At 44.7% G+C, this 20,737-nt stretch overlaps 2 protein-coding genes across 3 annotated transcripts; both read right to left on the bottom strand.

Annotated features, from left to right (window-relative positions):
- Positions 1–1,508: 1,508 nt before the first annotated feature.
- On the bottom strand, positions 1,509–8,925 carry LOC311362687 (microtubule-associated protein RP/EB family member 3-like). Of its 2 annotated transcripts, none has more exons than XM_084482586.1 (7): positions 8,849–8,925; positions 7,325–7,452; positions 7,097–7,242; positions 6,530–6,725; positions 5,403–5,545; positions 3,931–4,083; positions 1,509–3,166 (listed from the first exon to the last, which is right to left on the bottom strand). In XM_084482586.1, the coding sequence occupies exons 2-7, from the start codon at positions 7,443–7,445 to the stop codon at positions 3,098–3,100; spliced, it is 828 nt and encodes a 275-aa protein (XP_084338712.1). In that variant the 5' UTR covers positions 7,446–7,452; positions 8,849–8,925; the 3' UTR covers positions 1,509–3,097. The 2 variants fall into 2 exon arrangements, with proteins under 2 accessions (XP_084338712.1, XP_084338713.1); XM_084482587.1 differs by having other exon boundaries at positions 6,569–6,725.
- A 2,786-nt stretch (positions 8,926–11,711) lies between these two features.
- Positions 11,712–20,737, bottom strand: dpysl5a (dihydropyrimidinase like 5a; the record flags this gene model as incomplete). Its single annotated transcript, XM_084481966.1, has 12 exons — positions 11,712–11,797; positions 11,968–12,133; positions 12,367–12,574; positions 13,316–13,458; positions 13,924–14,065; positions 14,225–14,381; positions 14,884–14,959; positions 15,189–15,233; positions 15,724–15,792; positions 15,990–16,169; positions 16,915–17,073; positions 20,477–20,737. 12 exons carry the CDS (start codon positions 20,735–20,737, stop codon positions 11,712–11,714), a joined length of 1,692 nt encoding a protein of 563 aa, XP_084338092.1.

The following is a 20,737-nucleotide window of genomic DNA, read 5'->3' as shown; positions in this document are numbered from 1 at the left end:
AAATGTACACTTATCCGCACATAGAAACTAATAGAAACGTGAGGATATATATATATATATATATATATATATATATATATATATATATATATATATATATATATATCAGTGGCGATTTCTCTGCAAGGGAAGCTCAGCTTCCCCTAAAATTAAAAAAATTAAATGGTCAAATATATACTGTTGTGTTAACATTTCATTGACTAAAAATGCGTTAGAATACGTCCATCTCGAAGACGAGTTTGTTCAGAATCAGCTGCTTATCGCAGGTCGACTGACTCGATTTCCTTCTCATACATTCCCGTAGTGTCACATTGCATTTGCCTGTTGAAGCTCAGCGTCCATCCACTTCAATGGGGCTGCATAGAACAGGTTTTTTTAGTGCGTCGAAAGTCGACAGTTATTAGATATTGCTGCGATTATGTCCCTCCCACGGACGCGTCTCTGGGGGTGAATGCAGGAGTGGGCTGGCCTGGACGCTGGGCTTCTGCGTGATGATTCGAGGGTCTGCGAAAGACTGAGTTGCAGTTTGATTGACAGCGATTTTGAACTATAAAAAATCGCCGGAGCTGTCTTCGTTCCTCAGTCCCATCGCGGATTTTGCAAGCGAGTCGAAAGACGAACTGCAATCTATTTCTTGATATTTGCTTGGCGAAATTGCTAGACAATTTTCATCGTACATTTCACACACTTATTCACACAATTCCTTGCTTCAGTTTAACATAATTCCCACATTTCCTTGTTCAAGTTTAATATCGTTTTCGTAGTTGGCCATCACTTTGATTCAGGGAGCCTGAGGTCTGAACTTAAATTCCTGTATTCAGATCAGGACTTGCAGGGTGACAGGGGAAAGCTGTGTGATTTCTTGGTGTTCCTTAAAGACATGGAGTTGGACAGTGCAATGCCTCGGCTTTACAAACTGTTTTCATTAGTGGCAACAATTAGAGCTACATCTGCAGGTGTATAAAGGAGCTTCTCCTGTTTAAAGTGCCTACACCCATAACACAATGGGCCAAGGCCGTTTAAGCAGCCTAGCTCTGCAGGCCATTGAGAGGACACTGGTCAAGTCAGTGGAAAAGACAGCTAGTTGGTATGACAGAGCATTTCCTTGAAAAGGAACAGAGAGCATAATTTACACACACACACACACACACACACACACACACACACACACATATACACACAGAGGGGAAGCTCATTTTCGGCCTACATCATATAAATTGTAAATTTATGTATATATATATATATATATATATTTTATATATATATACATTAATTTATGTATATATATATATATATATACATAAATTTACAATTTATATGATGTAGGCCGAAAATGAGCTTCCCCTCTTTGAAAGACCAGCAGCCGCCACTGAATATATATATATATATATATATATATATATATATACTATACTATAGTGGGTCTCAATATGAACACCAGTTCAAAGCAAATTTACACAAAAATCCACAACACTTCTTGTTATTTCACAATTATTTATTTACTGAAAACTCAAAAGATGAGTGTTTTGAAAACATTTACAGAGATTAATGCAAGTTACAGAGTAAATGTCGGCCCGTTTAATGTCGATCAGCAGGTGCGCTTGGAGGGGCGGTTGAGCTAGATGGTAATGACGACCAGCATCATTCTGAACTGGTCACAGACCCCACAATACTGCATTTTTTTCAAACGTCAGTTTGAGCCCACTCATATGGCAAATTAAAATTAGAAAGACAGTTGGTTTTGTAGTATCGACATGCCATAGTCTGCAATACAGCCATGTGTTCTTGTCAGTTAATTCTTAATCCAGTCTACCTTGTGTTTAAGTGTTTAACATGTTTCTAGTGTTACATACAACAATAACTATCCAGAATTATGGGACATAAGCAACTACATCTCCAAGCTAAATAAATGTACAAAATATGTAAACTCATTCACAATCAATGTCCAACATTCTCATGCTAAAGATATTGCGGATCAAGAATAAATACTAAGCTCATTGATCGAGTGCCTTTAGGCTACTGCTTGTTGTACCTTCAGCCATGAATCCACCATAGAAAAATAAATAAAAGAATCAAATGCTGTACTTTGACTGAAACACATTATCATAGTCAAACCACAAATGGTTTCATTGTTTCATGTATGTTCATTAGGTGTGCACTAAACGTTGCTACAATAGGTAGTCATTGACTGAAAAACAAGTTAAATAAACAGGAAAATCTTTCATGAATTCATTATTAAATAACTATTAGTGATCAAAACAGTTTAGTAGAGCAAAGGTAGACTTTTCCAGTGGTTTTGTGTGCTTTACAGCGGAAATAAAACCAAATAGCGTACAACTGCTCAGATAAAACGGCAGATAAATTGCGTTCATGATGAACGCCAACGTTGTGCTCTGGTAAATGTATTTACAGGTTTAATTGCACTGTATACCCTCACAGCATCCATAGCATTCCTTGCCGTGGCTCGTTATTCAGGGTTGCTCATGCGAACGTTACAGAGATATGTTTGTCTTGTTGTTGATGTCATTGTAGCTACTGAGTCTGGGGCTGGTGTGACTGTGGGGAGGAGGTCTGCAAATTATAAATGAATTGTACCTTTAAGGAAGGGGTCGACTCAAACATCTTCATTTCCTTTGCAGAAATGTCAATCTTACTCTTGAGTCATTTCGGATAAACGGGTGAAGGAGAGGTTTTATCCAAAAAGACATCTAGTGTACATTTACTTCATGAGCAGGTAGGGGTCAGGGCATCTGGCAAAGGGATGACTATAGGGAGACTACGGAAGGTTTGAACCCTGAATATTTCAGCTAGGGAGTCAAACACCCCGACCACTAGATCCGGCACCCTGAATCTTCAGATCAAAAATATTTTTCCAAAAGTATCATTGGATGAACCCTAGCGGATAATATGAAGGTCAATTCAAGGGAGGGGTTCTTTAAAAAAAAAAAAAAAAACTCCCTTGAAGGGGTATGTTAGGGAGGTTGTGTGTGTATGCGTGTGTGCGTGCGTGTGCATGTGTGTGCATGCGTGTGCGTATGTGTGTGTGTGTGTGTGTGTGTGTGTGTGTGTGGGGTGTGGGGGGGGGGGGGCGGGGGATTCAGTATTCGTCCTGGTCCAGGTGAGCTTGTGGGTCCAGCTCCTCATCCTCTGGGGGTGCAAAGCCATCCTGACCAACAGAGAGGAACAACACATCAGAGAGTGGAAACAACCCAGGGGAACAACCCTGGTGGGAATTTGGACCACGTCAATCGTTTCTGTCAAAACAGTTGAAGACTTAAGAGTCATCCCAACTCATAACAATTAGGCTAGTTTATTTGAGAAATAAACATACAATAAACATACAACAAACATACAATAATCCGAGGCCTCACAATAATCCGAGGCCTCAGATTGGAGTTCGCCCTGCCTCTCTCCAAGAGCTCCGCAAAGAGAAGTCCAATGCATTGGCAAAAGCAAGGACTTATAAAGTGGCCTTTAAGTAAACATTATTTGATTTGATAATTGACAATTATAATGTGGGGAGACGTAATGGTGACTTTTCAGCTGGATCATTTGAAAAGGCATAATCAACAAATTGCAGTTAGAGAAACAGCATGGGAAAATATAATTTTCCCATTTCAATCCTTTCAATCCTTCAATCCTCCTCAGTTGGCCATGAAATAAAATTGCCAAAAATGCAGCTATTACTAAGGTAAAATGACTTAAAATGACTCTGACTTTGTTGATATACCTGTGTAATAAGGGTATACAGACTGTACTTGTTTAATACAGGTGTGTGTGTGTGTGTGTGTGTGTGTGTGTGTGTGTGTGTGTGTGTGTGTGTGTGTGTGTAGGTCAAATAATGTATCGTACCACACCACCTGTGTGTGTGTTTGTGTATGAGTGTATATAATATGTATACATAATAATAATACATCATATGTATCCTACCTCTGTTGCGTAGAGAATGTCGATGATCTTGGACAGAGTGGTGTTCGTCTCGCTCTCATGCTCCTGGCAGATGAGTTCGATGTCCCGTAGTTTACTGAAGTAGAAGTCTCTCTCCTTCTCCAGGCCATCCACAGTCAACTTCAACTCCATCAGCTGCACACACACACATCCAATACAATACTCAACCTTATCCAAACCCAATCCAAAAAGAAAAAAATCTTTATCCCCAAAAAGTATGGATTCATTTTGTATAGGCGTCTATCAAGGAATTAACCTTTCAACCTTCTGACAATAAAAGTATCATGGGATGTTTTAACGATCTTTCAATATATTTTGCATCGTCCTCGTTAACAGTTGTTATAATCTGTTGCCAATTCTTTTGCACTCCCTTCCCAAAAAAAGAGAGGCAACAGAGAAAAACTGGGCTATGAAAACAGAAAAGACGTTGACACTAAAAGCTTTCTTGACATTTTCTTTTGTCTCCCAGACACCCTTATCCTGAGTGACTCACAACTGTCAAAAATAGAAAAATGGCCTGTGATGAAAAGTAATTATTTCATGCAAAGGGATACATTAGGAGAATGGGTTCTGTTCACTGTGAGATGATGTACAATAAAATATAAAAATTTGAATAACAAGCAAAACTTTTTTATTGGTGTTTTCATTACCTAGCATTTGATTATCATCAACCAGAATACGACTCAAATGCAGACTTGAACAGAAATGTAAGCGTTAACTGTAGACTACTAAAGTTAAAATCTCGTCAAAACCGCCACGGGTCTAAAAACAGGCAGAATGTTAGGGCGCACTCACACTAGGCAAAGTTGTCCTGTACCGTACTCAAGTACGATCCCCCACCCCCCCCACTGTGCTGCTGGCCTGTGCTCACCCTAGGCAATCTCAACTGGGCCTGAGTACGGTTGCCTCTTGTACATGTAGGTTGCGTATCCGTGTGTGTGTGCGCGTGTCGGCTCATTAGCGTCTGTACCGTGGCCTGAGCACTCCTCTCCGAAGTGCACTGAGGCCACAGAAATAAACTGTACTTGAGTACAGATGGCGTGCTCACATTAGCCAAATGATCTAGACTTTAGGGGGCAAACATACTCGGGCAACGGTACAGATGGCCTAGTGTGAGTGCGCCCTGAGATAGCTGCTCATTCAAGGCGTGAAACACACACAATCAAAGGGCCGATGGAGGAACACCTGTGCGTAATAGACTCTTCCCATTTTTTAAATGTATATGACCCTTATTTTGACAGGAAGTCTTATAAAAGGAGCCGGAGCATAACTAGTGTGATGAGCGACACCTTTGTCCTACAATGACACCTTTGCAAACGGGTCAGTTTGGAGCTGACAGGGAACACACCGGACTGGGCTCGGGGGTGGCAGAGAGCCAGCACACCGGTCACATCCCTCTAGTTTGTGCTGTTGTTGAACGATGTATAACGTATTCTTACACTTGAAACTCATACCTGTTGATTGAGCTCCAGCATCTCGGCATCGCTGGCGCCGTTTCTCGACAGAGAAGGGTTCTTCCTCATGGGCGGGGCGGTGTGTTGGACGCGCTGCAGGGTGGGCATGTTCTTGGGGATGGTAGGAGACGTTCTCTGGGGTCCTGGTCAGTAGCCAGAGAGGTAGGATGCCGTTTAAATGAAGGTCACTCATGCTATGTTGACATTAGCTTGAGTAGCAGTTCAGGCAGCTGATGTAGCACATCCATTAGGGCTGATGTATATAAAAGCGGAGCATTCTGTTTCTTATATCGCAATAGTTTTATCGCATACATTGGCAAAATGTCTCATGTGAATACAAATGAGAATTTCACTCATGAAACAATTGTCAACTCAATTTAGAATCATCAATTTGACCAATGTGTTTGTATTTTGCCAAACTGATCAGCGCTGAAACAGCAGAAGATCTGTTTTCCCTGTGTGCAAAGAAAACAATAAATCTAACATGCGGACATACATTCAAAGACCCTGTTCTCCTTTGTCATTACACTAACACTAGCGACTTGTTAATGATATGCTGGAGCTCAAAATAGAAAGGCTACTCTGACTTAAACCTCTAAGCTGAAGGCGAAGCGCAAAATAAAAAACTTTTTCAAAGACATAGCAAGAATGTTAGCACTACAGCGTGCTATGTAAGACTCTGACAAACTAACCACACCATCAGTTAAAAAATCAGGGGTTTTGAAAAGTCTGTGGAATGCGTTGCCTCACAGCGGACACACTGGGGAACTGCTATATTTAATCATGGTGCAGCTGAAAGCATCTCTGATCACTGTCAACTAAATGTTTGAGCTTGGCTATCAAATAAACTACAAATAGCCATTGCAGTAACCTCTATCTCACCACAGATGGTGCTGTTGCTTTACTCTTTAATATCAGATTAACTAAGCACTGACCAAACTTCAGTCTCTTCCCAATGTTGCCCGATGGCTCAACGGCACAGACATTAAGCCACCGCACCACTAAGACAAACAGGCAGGTCATTGGGTGGGGAATCGTGCGCGCGCCACTCTACGGTTGCTTTAGTGCCTTCGAGCCATCCAAAGCTCAGCAAGATCGTGCAAAAAGGGGAAAAATCATGGGGTTACCTGCTGGAGTTCTCTTTGGTCTGTAGGTAAAGTGATCACCTGGGTTCGGGGGAGCCGAGATCTCCTGCCCTTGTCTGGCCTGCAGCGGGTCGTACTCCTTGCCGTCATAGTTGGCGTCAAAGAACTTCTTGAACCACTGGACAAACTCAAAGTTGTCCTGGAACTTGCCTTTGACGAGCTTCTCTACGGGGATGATCTGCGGGACACGAGGAGGCTCACATGGGTTAGAGGACTCTGTTTACACATACATTACAGAAGCTGCTTCTATAGATAACATGCCAAAGTCATGAATTACACCAGATTAGGATGTAAGGACTTGTGATGGTGGTCGAGTTGGGTGGACATTAACAGTGGGCCGAGGAGGATTTGGGTGGAGCAGGGTGTACTGGTATGTATATTTAAATTGGCAGTAGGCTGGTATGACTCCTTGGGAATAGGCTAGAAGATGACTGGGCTATTTCAGCCGAGCATGGCTCCTGTGATGATTTCCCACCAAAAGATGACAGAATATCGTATAGCACTACAAAAGTCAATACTTGGTGATATCAGCAAGAAAATAAACCTGACTTTGTCGACACTCATCCTCTTGAATGTCGCCTGGAGAACCTTGAAGTTGTGTATGAATTCATGTTCCAGCTTGGCCTGAAATTTGACCTTCTTTAGAAGCACGCAACCTGGGAACAGCATGTCCATGAACTGGCAGTAGGCAGCCCCTGGATACAGCCAAATAAGTCATGTTAGCATTTCATTATAGTGTTGTACGGTCTTTAGTATAATATGCAGGACAAAACATACCTGAACACAATTGTTCGATCTTAGTGTATGTGAGGAGTAGGGAGTCGTTGACCCACGCCAGCATGTCATGTCTGCTGAGGTTGTCAATGGACACAGACGTGGCGTAAACATTGACTGCCATTCCCTACCTACGAGGGACGACATTAACAACAAACAGAGCAACGGATTCATATTGTATTACAATCGCAGCAGGCAAACTTGTCTAGTGAATTAAGACACACTTCAATCGTTTGTTTTAAGGCTTGGGACAGAGTAACCAAATAAAAATAAACATTAGTGCCATTCCCTACATGAGAAGTACAAAATTAACAACAAAGAGATCGATTGATTAAAACAGTAGGCCTACTGTAATTGCAGCCCACCTTATTTGGTGCATTTCTGTAATAGTAGTTTGTAATAATGTAATAATAGTTTTGTTATGACGTGGGACAGATCACCAAACACAACTAACTAAAATTGACGATACGGCCTGCTATCATTGGCTGTCTGCGCCCACTCTGAGTGGACCCTGTGTGTAAATGAGGCTAGACTAGCCTCCCAGTGCTCGGTGTTTAATCTCCACAGCAGTGGTGATATAGTAATCCTCCACAGATTAGTGTGAGTTTTCCAACGCGTGTGAAGGACGCTGCACTCTGCCGCCGCTGCTCGCGTCGTTCAACGTTTACTGGGGTGTTGGAATGGGCATTAAACACTTTAAAAGCGAGTATACAATTTACAAGGCAGGATTTATATGAAAGAGAGCTTTTAAAATCACAGCAATTCAGCAAAAACAGGCCCCATCATCGTATAACAATTTAAACAGTTTCCTACGATAAGTTTAGTCCAATTCTCCAGTAAGGCCATGTAAATGTCATCTGATGGACTATAACCGCACAACATGTTATTTAAAAGTCACATTGTTGTAACCCAAATATTGAATTACAACTAGCGCGAATAACTCCTTTGTGCTTCGGCTTCGGTCATTGTAACACCAGAATATTGTACAATAAACCGGTGGATGAGATCCCATTAACATAGTTCAGCACAGGCTCCTATATGCTGTTCCACCTCTACAGCTGCACCCCGTAGCGCGTATTCATGGTTAACAGAAGAAAACAGTTCGCAAAACCTGCTATCGGACCGGACCTTTTAAATGTACGCGTAGGCCTGATCGCCCTGCTGGCGCAAACCAAACGTAGAGCTAACACATCTGAGGAGGAATGAACGCAAAACACCTTAGGAGGAATGAACGCAAACCATCTGAGGAGGAATGAACGCACAGCGGCGGGAAGCAGATCCCGGCAGAGCTGAGAACAATAAATGCGCTCTCTCCCTCTCTCACCAAGCGGCCCCCTCTGCAGGCCTCACCGAATACCTCAGGACTGTCAATGCAAGCGGAATCTCCCCAGCTGAAGGGGAACAATTCAGCTACAAATACAGATACAATACTACTATACCGCTGTCACTACAGCTGCACGAACTAACCGCGTAGGAAAACATAATTGAAGACACGCCATTGAAATAACACTTGCAATGATCACTCACTTTATGTTCCAGGAGTATACTGATATCACGCTGGCTGCTAGTCCGTGTGTGTGTGTGTGTGTGTGTGTGTGTGTGTGTGTGTGTGTGTGTGTGTGTGTGTGTGTGTGTGTGTGTGTGTGTGTGTGTGTGTGTGTGTGTGTGTGTGTGTGTGATCAGGTCCTGCGCGGTGCAGTGGTGAAGGGGGCGGCCCCCAAAACAGTCGCGCAGACGAAGCTGCAACAATCCCCCCGCAGCTAACGCGCATGCGCCCGGCTCCATGCTGCTGAAGGCCCATTATAAATAGGTCTGTTCAGCCTATTGGTGCTGCAGAGACACATGATGTCTCCGGTTAGCGATTTTGGCAACAGAAGTTAGAGGTGTGAGCAAGCGAGGGCAGACTACACGAAGCTCACTTGGCCTACTTTTGCAGCCAACAGAAAGGTTGAAAGTTGAAGGTTTAAAAAAGATATAATAATAAAGACTCGATGTTTCACTCGGGATTTCATTGTGATTTATTTGCACTTATTCATGTGACAGATTGCTGCGAGACAAACGATAAAACAATATAGTTACGTAACATAATACAACTTGTTCAGCACCAGTGTACAAATTAACGTATTGAATGGAATGCCTCAAACTGAATTCAACCAGTGAGGAGCGAAGCTGAAATCTGTGCCATATTTTCTCTCATCCTCTGTAAAAGCTTAGCAATAAAAAGCCGTTTTACACGCTACCAAACTGTGTTTAGAGATTAACAGTATGTCATGTTTTAACCTCCTAGTGTATAGCCCAGTGGTTCCCAACCTTGGGGTCGGGACCCCACTTGGGGTCCCCTGATATGCAGATGGGGTCGCAGGAGTTGCTGACATAACATATAGATATTTGATGACCCATTTTAGCAAACCCTTTATTTTTTTTTAAGGTCTCAAAGACGTTCTGTAGGCCTATATAAGAACTGACAACGTAATGTTTCACATCCATGAGCAAACTACTACTACTAATCACTAAGTGTGTAGTAGAGCAATGCGATAACACTCACCAGGATCTTAGAGATGTTGGTCGCAAACTCAAAGCTACAACTAGGTTCATGCTAGACCCTCAAGTACACGTTAAGGGGACCTGGAAGTGTAAACGCTGGCGGCTCTGCAGATGTCCACGTCCTGTTTCCGACGGCAATCGTCGCGAACGTGAGGTCAACAGAAGTGTGAATTCAGCTTAACACTGCAGTAAAGCCATCAGGAGCCAACACTGACGTTTTGACAATATCATAATAAAAAAAACATCTTGTATCACAATATTCATTACATCTGTAACTTACCCCCCCCCCCCCCCCCACAATGTAAATACAGTAGCTGAGAATCAGTGCTTTTTCTTTCCCGAGTTGCTTATCAAGCAGAGTTGTTTTTTTTCCAACCTTCATCCATAAAAAACAACTTGCTCTTCTGTAAACTGAGTGGTTAAGATAATGGGGTCCATTCGGAGGGCCCATAGCATCTGCTCTTAAGTGGAGTGCTTAACATAATGGGGCCCTTTTCAAGGGCCCAACAAGGTCGCTTTAAACCTAAGCACCGCTTCGAGGTCTCCAGGAAATCTGCTTTGAAGTTGGAGTGTTTAAAATAATGGTGTCCATCTCAAGGTCCCCACAAGTCACAGTACTGGAAACCTTCTTGAGTGGTTGTGTGTGAGTGTGTGTGTATGTGTGTGTGTGTGTGTGTGTGTGTGTGTGTGTGTGTGTGTGTGTGTGACAAATAAAGTTTTGTTCAAAGCGCTGGAGATAAGGAAACATAAGGAAGGTGATCTTAGCCGTTGTTACAGACGGTGCTACTGACAGTTTTTGTTGCATTGCTCAGAGAGTTCCCATGTGAGAGAAAAGGCATTTGTGTGTGTGTGTGTGTGTGTGTGTGTGTGTGTGTGTGTGTGTGTGTGTGTGTGCGCGCGTGTGTGTGTGATTCTTTGTGGTGGAAAATAGAAAAGGTGAAGTAACAGGAGGAATGTTGAGGAGTGTCACATGACTTGTAATGACAGTTGAAGTGAGGTCTGTATCTACGCTACAATAACACACATTACCGAGCACAGGTTTGGTTGTTTGTTTGTGAGTTTGGAGAATACCACGAAGGTTGTAAACAGTTAGAGCGCTACCCTGTCTGTGTCCACCACATTCCAATACACCACACACATTATTTGTTTGTCGTAAATAACGTGTGTTCACATTGAAGGGTAACAAACCAGTTTGGATTAAAAAAACACTTTCAGAAAACAATAGAAGAAAAAAAATTAAAATAAACACAACAGTCTTGCATTTGAGAAACGACTGAAACTAAATTGGTCCGTAGAAACTCCAAGTCTCATTTTCAGTGGTGACATTATAACATTAACATATAACATATAATAACATATAACATTATTAAAAACTTGAAAATCCCTTTTTTTACTCCTGACGTCCCAAACGTTGAGACGATTTGAACACAAATCACAAATCATTTTCTAAAAAGGCAGCTAAGAAGTACATGATACAAGTGCAAAAACAATCATTCCCATTCCCAAAAAACCTATGAGTGGGTTATAAGATACAGGCGACTCCTCTGCATGGCGTGGGAACCTGCATTCATTTGGTTAACGTTCACGCGCCAAACGGTTCTGTTCTTATACGCTCAGAACACAAAAATCCCCACTTTTTGCTGACATGGTTATATGGCATAGTCAGTGTTTCAGTTTACAAATGAAAACAGAATTAGTCTGGCGGCATTGGGGGTCAAAATGCAAACCCCCCCCCCCACCACCCCCCCGCCCGCCAGGATTTTTTGCTTTTATTTTGAAAGGAAGAGGAAGTTGTGAGTCTCTCGGGCCGTGTTCTCCTGTTCTTGAGCATTAGTGCGCGGTGCGGTTACCAGATCCCACTGGAGCGGCCGCCCGGAGGCGCCAGGATACGGGCGGAGGACCTCTTGGGGAGGCTGTCATCAATCTGGGCACCTAGCAACACGAGAAGAGGAGGAGGAGGAGGAGGATGGGACCAACCAGCAACAGTTACTATGGCAACCCGCTGAGACTAGCCCCTTCTATACAGAGGTCTCGTGATGTTTCCTGGCTTTGATAGGCAGACTGACGGAAAGACACAGTGACAGAGCGACGGACAGCCTCACCAGAGAAGCTGAAGCTGGACCCGTGGAGGTCGCGGACCCCGCCGTGCCGGGTGCAGGGCCTGGTGGGGGTGTCCAGGTCTGAGCAGCCGAAGTCCCTCCTCCCCGGGACCACCTCCACCACCTCCCCCGTGTACGGCTCCCTCTCCACGGGCTTCAGGGCTGTGCACTGATTGGTGCGACACACACACACCCACACATTAGCGCGCACACACACACACACCCACACACACACACACATTAGCAAACACATTAGCAAACACACAAGCAAGAAAACACACACACATTTGGACACACACGCGTATCACACCCATGTGTCTTCATTACTTCACTCTGCTTGGTGTGTGTGTGTGTGTGACATCCTGTTCATGTTTTAATGACGGTCGCCTCCAGGGCTGGTACCTTCTCCCTCTGCACCATCTTCTTGTACAGGAAGTCTGGGAAGGTGCGCAGCGGGTAGAACTTTCCGGAGCCCTCGGCGCACGTGAACACGCCGTTCTCATACACCAGACGGCCTCGGCTGATGGTGACGATGGGGACACCATGGCAACGCAGGCCTTCGTACAGGTTGGTGTCTCCGCCCTGCACCTGGGTCTCCACAGTGATGGTCCTAAAGAGAGGGACCGTGTTATTGTTGTTCAGTGCGATACTGTGCGGTGTTGTGTTGTGCTGGGAGGGGTAATGTTGGGTTCTGTGTCGTACGTCCTGGCACTCAAAAAGAAAATTGAATAAATTAAATTGAAAAAATACTTATTTGTGTAGCGTCTTATACTAGCTATCTGTGTTGTATGCGGGTTAACCTAGTAATTGTCAGTGAGCCAGTCAGTAATTGTCAGTGAGCCATAGAACCAGCTTGGCACTTGGTTCTATGAATATCCTTACTGTACCGAAAGCAATATATTGTTTCACCTTCTTCTGACAAATATACTTATTTTAATTTGCTTTGGATAAAAGCATCTGCTAAATGCCCTAAATGTAAATGTAAATGTTTTATTGCAATGCGTTGTGTAGTACTAATTGTAACATTGTACTGCTACACACACTAATTATACATACAGAACCACAGGGTGGTGATCCCATAAAAGATGTGTTCCTCTATCCTCTAACCTTTCTAGGAGCTAGGAGTGAACCCCGCTCAGCCCTAGACTACTGTGCCACCTCCGCTTTACACAAGCAATATTCACACAGTTTTCCGTGACAAGCTGTGTTGTCAGATCCATCCCAGACAGGGGAGGAGTCACCGGGATTTAACCCAGATCAACCCGACCCCACCTCAGCCTGGTAGGAGGGTAAGAGCATTAGGAGGGCCGGAGGGACCAGTGGAGCTGGAGACGGTCGGGGAGGTTCCTACTTGGAGCCCTCGGGGTCCCAGACCACGATGTCGGCGTCGGCCCCCGGGACGATCCGCCCCTTCCGGGGGTACAGGTTGTAGATCTTGGCAGCGTTGGAGCTGGTGACCGCCACAAACTGGTTCTCGTCCAGTTTACCTCCGACCTACATTCATTTTTGGATTAACGTAATGACCGAATATGATATTAATATTGGTGGGAACAGGATGCTGCGTGTGCGGTGTGTGCCACATCATACACAGAGTGGACTACTGTAACATTTTGAGTATCTCCACAGATTGGATGTGTGGGTGAAACATCAACGATCTTCAACATCACCTAACATCTTCAAGCTTTCTCTCTTTAAGTGCTTTGTCAAAACAGTTGGTCAGGTGACCTTCTCTACCAACCAATCACTTTCGACCCATCAGCCAATCACTACCAATTAATCACGATAAAGACCAAAGTCCATTTCTCCAACGGGAATGACATTAAATGTATTGTAGGTATTTGGAGGTTTAGGCACTTACAACACAGATAAGACCTTCTCTAATGTTAAACCCACGGTGAAACCTGAAGCTAATGACATGTCTGGATTGTTTTCTCCAGAGGCCTGCAGGGGGCTACGCACCACTCCTCTCTCCCACAGGACGCTCATGCGGTCCTGGATGCCCGGGACCCCGTGGGGGATCTTGGTGAAGTCATCCTTCCCCATGGCCTTCTGGTTGATGGTGAACGGCCGGTGGTCCGACGACACCACATTCAGAGTGTCGCTGTGGGGGACAACCGTTATTACGGGCTAGTGTCGACAATTCTATTGCAGTCATTACTTTATTAATTTAGCACTTTTATAAATACTCAAAGACAGTTTAGAGAGGCTAAAGTAACAAATAAGAACAAACAAAAGTCTCCTTTGTTGTTTCTTGACCTACTTTCCGAGCAGGCTCATGAGGTAGTTGGGTGTGTTGGGGTCCAGGCGGAGGGGCGGCGCGGTGACGTAGGCCGCTGCATGGGCCCAGTCCTGGTGGTAGTACTGCAGGCCGTTGAGCACGGCGTGGGCCACCGTGGTCTCCCCGTGGACCACCTTACCTGCCGTCACAACGTGGCACGCTACAGCTAGGAGCACTTGAGCTAGGAGCAAGCTTGTAAACGTTAACGCTATGACGGCTAGGAGTTAGGACGGCTAATGCCACAGCTGCTAAAGCTAGGTGTGCAAAAGCTGGCATGGCTCAAGCTAGTAGCGCTAAAGCTAGTATCACTGAAGCTAGTATCACTGAAGCTATGGCCGCTGAGGCCAGGGCTGCTAAAGCGAGCACATGTACAGCTAAAAATGATATAGCTAGGGCCGCTACGCATTAGATATATGTTTAAAAAAAATTATTTTGCCCAAAAAATGATTATGTAAGCTAATGAATTGTACATATACAGTACATACATGGGATACAGAAACCTAAAGCACCACATGTCCATTTAGAATGTTTCCACCCCGAAAGAGGTGCTCAACGATCACCATAAGGGACCTTTGTGTGAGTGCAGGCGACACATCTAGGTCCATGAATGTCACACCTCAGAGGTGTGTAATTATCCTTACCCTGCATCTTGGCGGTTGCCACGACGTCCCCGGCAGACATGCTGGAGACATTGACCAGGTAGATGGGGCAGTGCACCTGGGACACACCAACACAGCCCACAGACAGCTTTAGAAAACACTTGGAAATGGTCAAATCAATGAGGCTCCACTTTATTCGTGTTGCCCCCCTCGGCCCCTTTATCTCAGTGACTCATGACGTCTCCAAAGGGGAGTTTCCACTGGAGCACAATCAGTCACACAAGACACCCTGTGTTGTACGCGGCGGGGTGGTGCGGTTGCCGTGGCGATGCCACTCACTCACTCACTCTGTTTGCGATGGTGATGGCCCTGTGGGTGGCCTCTGACTCCAGCTGTTAGGGAGACGGATGACAGTGGTGGGTAAATACACACACAGCATGAAGAGCAGATCCAAAATTTAGTTTGATTGTAGCGTGAATAACACGGCTCCTGTAAGTGATAAAACGTGTCCGTGATACGGCCGGTAACGCCGCTGTTTTCATGCTCCAAGAGTTTCCAGGCGTGGTTTCCGAATGCTGCCCATCCACAAGAAGGCAATGCTTTGTTATTCTGTGTATGCCCTCTTTTGCACGTGCCCAGACCACTTAACCAGTCGCCAATGCCTGCACATCGTCACAACAGCAACATTTTTCAAAACCCTCCATGTTATGCATTTTGAAAGGTTTTCAAATCCATCCACTTGGTAGAGCGTCTTTGAAAAATAAAGTTATTCGCTGGTTATGAACACATTTTCAACGTGAATGGAAGGCCAAAACAAATCTGCATTAGTGTGGACTAGAGTCCCCAGAGGTGACTAAACACATCGTAGCCATGTTGGAGCACCTCTTCAGGCCTGCTGATCTCAATGCCCTCAGGGCCGGTTATGCCCAGATCCAGAGTCTCCTTAGCGCCCTGGAAGAGAGAGGAGAAGAGACGTCACATTGATCACTTGGATTTAAATGGATGACTTATTCTGTTACATTCACTTCCCCAAAACCCACTCATGGAGTTAAATGGAATGCAGTCCCTCCTTCTTCTCGGTTTTGGCTGCAATGATTTAAAAACATCCTAACATTGGGCCTGAGATGAACCCCCCTGGGGGTCCTCACCTCCGCCACCAGCTCCCCGTTCTCGGCGTGGACCCGGGCCACGGCGCCGATGTCCTTGCAGTGCTGCAGGGCCTGGAAGAGCTCGCCGTCCCGCAGCATGAACTGGTCCTTGTAGGCCATGAAGAGCTGGAAGGAGTTGACCCCGTGCTCCCTCACCAGCTTCTCCATCTCAGCCTGCACCTGGAGGAGGAGGAGGAGGAGGAGGAGGAGGAGGCGGAGGAGGAGGAGGAGGAGGAGGAGGAGGAGGCGGAGGAGGAGATGATGATGATGACGCCAGATGGTTTGAGATGTAGTTCCAAGTGTTCAACTGTGACTATGGTGTGTAGCTTGAGTTCACGGGAGGTACTCGATGGATTCATGAACGATTTCAAGCATCTAGGAGGATCCTAGATGCTAGGAGGATCCTAGATGCTTGAAATAGAATTCAAGCTCAAATTCCTGTTACTTATTGACATGCACCTACGGTTCCGCAGAGGAGAGGTTCAACAGTTCAAGCTCTAACATGTTGGTTACTTTACACAAAGTGATGTATGTAATGTAATGTAACCTGAGTTCTCCCCTGACTAGCCAGTGGGCGTGAGCTTGCTAACTTGTAAAGTGTTAAGAAATTCTTACTACGTAATTCTCTAATTCAAACATCTCCATGTTCAATGTTCAAAGACTCAAATGCGAAAAAAAAAAAAAGTATATTAATGTGTAATGGATATTAATAATGTTTTTATTTTGTTAATATCATTTGTGTTGACATTATAAATAATTATACTTGAAGCAAATCATTTTGTTGTCATGTGGCGTGCTAGGCATTTGGAAAGAATGAGCAAAATTGTATTGAAATGGTCAATACAATTCAATACAATTTCAATACTTGAATTTGTATTGAATATGTATTGAAGTGGTGCTGAAATGTGCATGTCTCTGGGGGTACCTTGGGCCCCCAGCAAGTGACTCCCACATGCAGGGCGTAGTCGCAGCAGGCCTTGGGGTCAGCAATGCTGCGACAGTTCTCGTAGGCCTCCAGCAGGGACTCGTTCTTCTCCGGGAGGACATGTCCGATCACCATGGTGGTCCCGCCAGCCAGGGCCGCCTGGGAGAGACACACACACACACACACACACACACGCACACACGCACACGTACACGTACACGTACACGTACACGCACACGCGCACGCACACGCACACGCACACGTACACGTACACGCACACGTACACGCACACGTACACGCACATGCACACGTACACGTACACGCACACGCACACGTACACGTACACACACACGTACACGTACACGCACACGCACACGCACACGTACACACACACACACACACACATACATAAACACACACACAAAGACACACACACATACGTACAAATACAAACACACATATGCACATACACACAAATACATGAACACACGCACACATATATATGCACACACACGCACACACACACACACACACACACACACATACACACACACACACACACACATGCACATTTTAAAACATACCTTTTTAGCTTTATTTTAATTAACAATAATACTGTTCTTTGTTTAAATCTACCGCTCAAAGCATCTTTGTTATAATTTGTGTTATTTTAAACAAATCCCTTGTTTCCCATGTCAAACACTTTATATTGATGAGAAGCACTGTATCAATAATGGTTAATTTATTGTTTTATTGATGACACAATCAAACGTAACTATGTATTTATACACTCTTTTCAATCTACCCTCGTCAATTATAACACTTTTACAACAGCAGATGAAATCAGTGTGAGGGGTGAGCAGATGCCTCTGTATTGATTGGTGACGCTCGTAACTTCAAGATGAAATGAGAGGTGGTTATTTATCATATTAGCTCATGGTCCAGGGACAACAAGAGAATTACTATCCACATTTAATGGTCATGCTCACAGGGCCATTACGGCATGTGTCCATAAATCTGTCAGTAGTACAAACATGGGGCAATTCACCCCAATCATCCAATAGGGTAAGTATAATAAGGACGTCTTGCCCTCAAACCACAGTGCTTTGGATGGTGTACTTCTCTCTCTTTCTCTCGTAATGGCAATTATGAGAGTAATGAAATAAGCTCACGTAGAGTAATGAAATCCCACTGCATGAGCTTATCACACTAAAAGAGCTTAATTGTATATCTTATCACTGAGCTATTTGCTTATCTCTAAAATAGCTTATCTCTAAAATAGCATATCTTCAAATGACTTATCGCTTCAGTAGCTTATCACCAATTGTCACGATCCTGCTGTTGGGTAATGTTAAGCTGGTGGGTAACTGGTTGTCCTGGTAACTGTGGGAGTGGCTCCCTTGATTGGCCTTGATACGGGTCACCTGGGGAATCCAAGATGGCTGAACAGACAGCATGGTGCCCACACTTGTTTCCCTAAACACCCTCTGAAAGAGGTGAAGGTTTTCCCCTGCTACAAGGACAGTACCAGGACTAGGTTCCTAAAGGGGGGACGTGACCACCCCCTTTGTCGTGTATGTTTGTCTAGTGTTTGTCTATGTTATATGTCAAACTATAAAACCAACCGGGACAGGCTACAGTTTGCTCCAACGCTTGGGCTATCCCTCAACACATCAAGGAAGGACAAATGCTCGCCAGGAACCAGGTGAGTCACTGCCCACGTGGCCGGAAGCGAGTTGCCTGCCAGCTGTGGGTTTTAGCACTTATGTGTCTCGACTCCTGCCTAGACATCGAGCGGGTTCGAAAGTGGGGTCGTGACACCAATATAGGTTATTATTTATGTGACTTATCACCAAAATAACTTATTTTTAATATGATACAAAATCACTATATTATCAAATATAATAGGTCATTGTAACTCAGATAGCCTCCTGAGAGACAAGCCTAATGAGTGTGTCTCTGTGTACAAGAGCTAGTGTGTGTGTGTGTGTGTGTGTGTGTGTGTGTGTGTGTGTGTGTGTGTGTGTGTGTGTGTGTGTGTGTGTGTGTGTGTGTGTGTGTGTGTGTGTGTGTGTGTGTGTGTGTGTGTGTGTGTGTGTGTGTGTCACCCCCTCCCCTCTCTCTCTCTCTCTCTCTCTCTGTCTCTCTCTCTCTCTCTAAGAACCATTGTCTTTGTGTACAATGGGCGTAAGTGAAAAGGGGCTTTGCAGCAGTCTTTGCAGCAGCACCCTGGTACCCATGGCAACAGAAACTGATACCCACCCCACCACCCCCATCCATTTGGGTCGACACATCAACAGAAGTGGATTGCTAGGCAGGGGAAGGGAGAGTAGTGTGTGAGAGAGAGGGAGGATGTGTGTGTGTGTGTGTGTGTGTGTGTGTGTGTGTGTGTGTGTGTGTGTGTGTGTGCGTGTGCGTGTGGAATTGCGGGCAGTCTGACAACAGAGGCTGTGATACTAGTGTGTGAACTGTCAACGGGTGGTGCCGAGCTCAAACACATAGCTAGTATCGCTAGGGGCAACAAGATGATGTCGTCATCGTCAGCGCGGGGACCATGAGACTTAAGTCTACTAGTTTATAATAAATCCTGATAATCATGATAACCCTAATAATAATAATAATAATACTATACCACTTTTCAGTGAAGTCTCGAACAAAACATGGAAATCTAAAACTTAATCAACACATGGAAATACTGAATAAAAAGAAAAGGGCAGGAACGAATTCACGGCGATAAAACGAGTTTAATATGAATGACAAAATAGGTCAAAGGAAACCTAAAATGGAAAAGCAAAACATGAACCTCATGACAAGACCAAGTGTTGTTGTCTCTCTAACCTGTGAGGAGGCATTGTGCGTTGTCAGGCCTTAACAGCGACAGCGTCTGTGTAATCTAGGCCATTCACAGTCATCTGCCCTGTCTCGTAACAACGTGTACAACATGGAAACAAGCCCAGTATGCTGTCCATCCAATGCTGTACGAGTGTCTTCAGCTCTCCACTCCACAACAATAAAGCATTATGTAAATGCTAAACTATATAAGATTATAAATAAATTATTTATTTATTAATTATTATAAATAAATCTATGACAACACATTTTAAATATTTTTTGTTTGGATGTGGTGACATCACACCACAGCAAGACCCCTTGCTGAGAGAGAGAGAGAGAGAGAGAGAGAGAGAGAGAGAGAGAGAGAGAGAGAGAGAGAGAGAGAGAGAGAGAGAGAGAGAGAGAGAGAGAGAGAGAGAGAGAGAGAGAGAGAGAGAGAGAGAGAGAGAGAGAGAGAGAGAGAGAGAGAGAGAGAGAGAGAGAGAGAGAGAGAGAGAGAGAGAGAGAGAGAGAGAATTTTAGCATATCTTTTAATTCTGCACTATTATTACTTTCTCTCTTATGTTGTAACTCATTTAACTTTTGTGCCGTGGCATCGTTAAACGTATGGTTTCACCATGCCAATGAAGCAGATTTAGAATCTTTGCATCTTGAGCGAGGGCGAGTGAGAGAGAGCGAGCGAGAGACGGAGCCCCAGAGACACGTCCGCAGAGAGAGAGACCCCTGGTACCTTGGTGCCGCTGTAGTAGTCGTCGGCCGTGGCAGCGTTCATGAAGGTCTCCTGCAGGTGGACGCTGGTGTCGATGCCCCCGGGCATCACCAGCTTGCGGGACGCGTCGATCACCTTGGCGCCGCCCGGGATCATCAGCTCGCGGCCCACCTGCTGCACCACGCCGTTCTCGATGTACACGTCGGCCTCCTGTGTGCAGTCGTCGTTCACCACCTTGCCCCCTTTGATCAGGATGCGCACCATCGCGGAGCTGGAAGACAT

This window comes from Micromesistius poutassou (genome assembly GCF_964030765.1).
Source record: "Micromesistius poutassou genome assembly, chromosome: 17".
Taxonomy (NCBI): Eukaryota; Metazoa; Chordata; class Actinopteri; order Gadiformes; family Gadidae; genus Micromesistius; species Micromesistius poutassou.
Note: the sequence above shows the minus strand (reverse complement) of the source record. Positions and strands in the feature narration are given on the sequence as shown.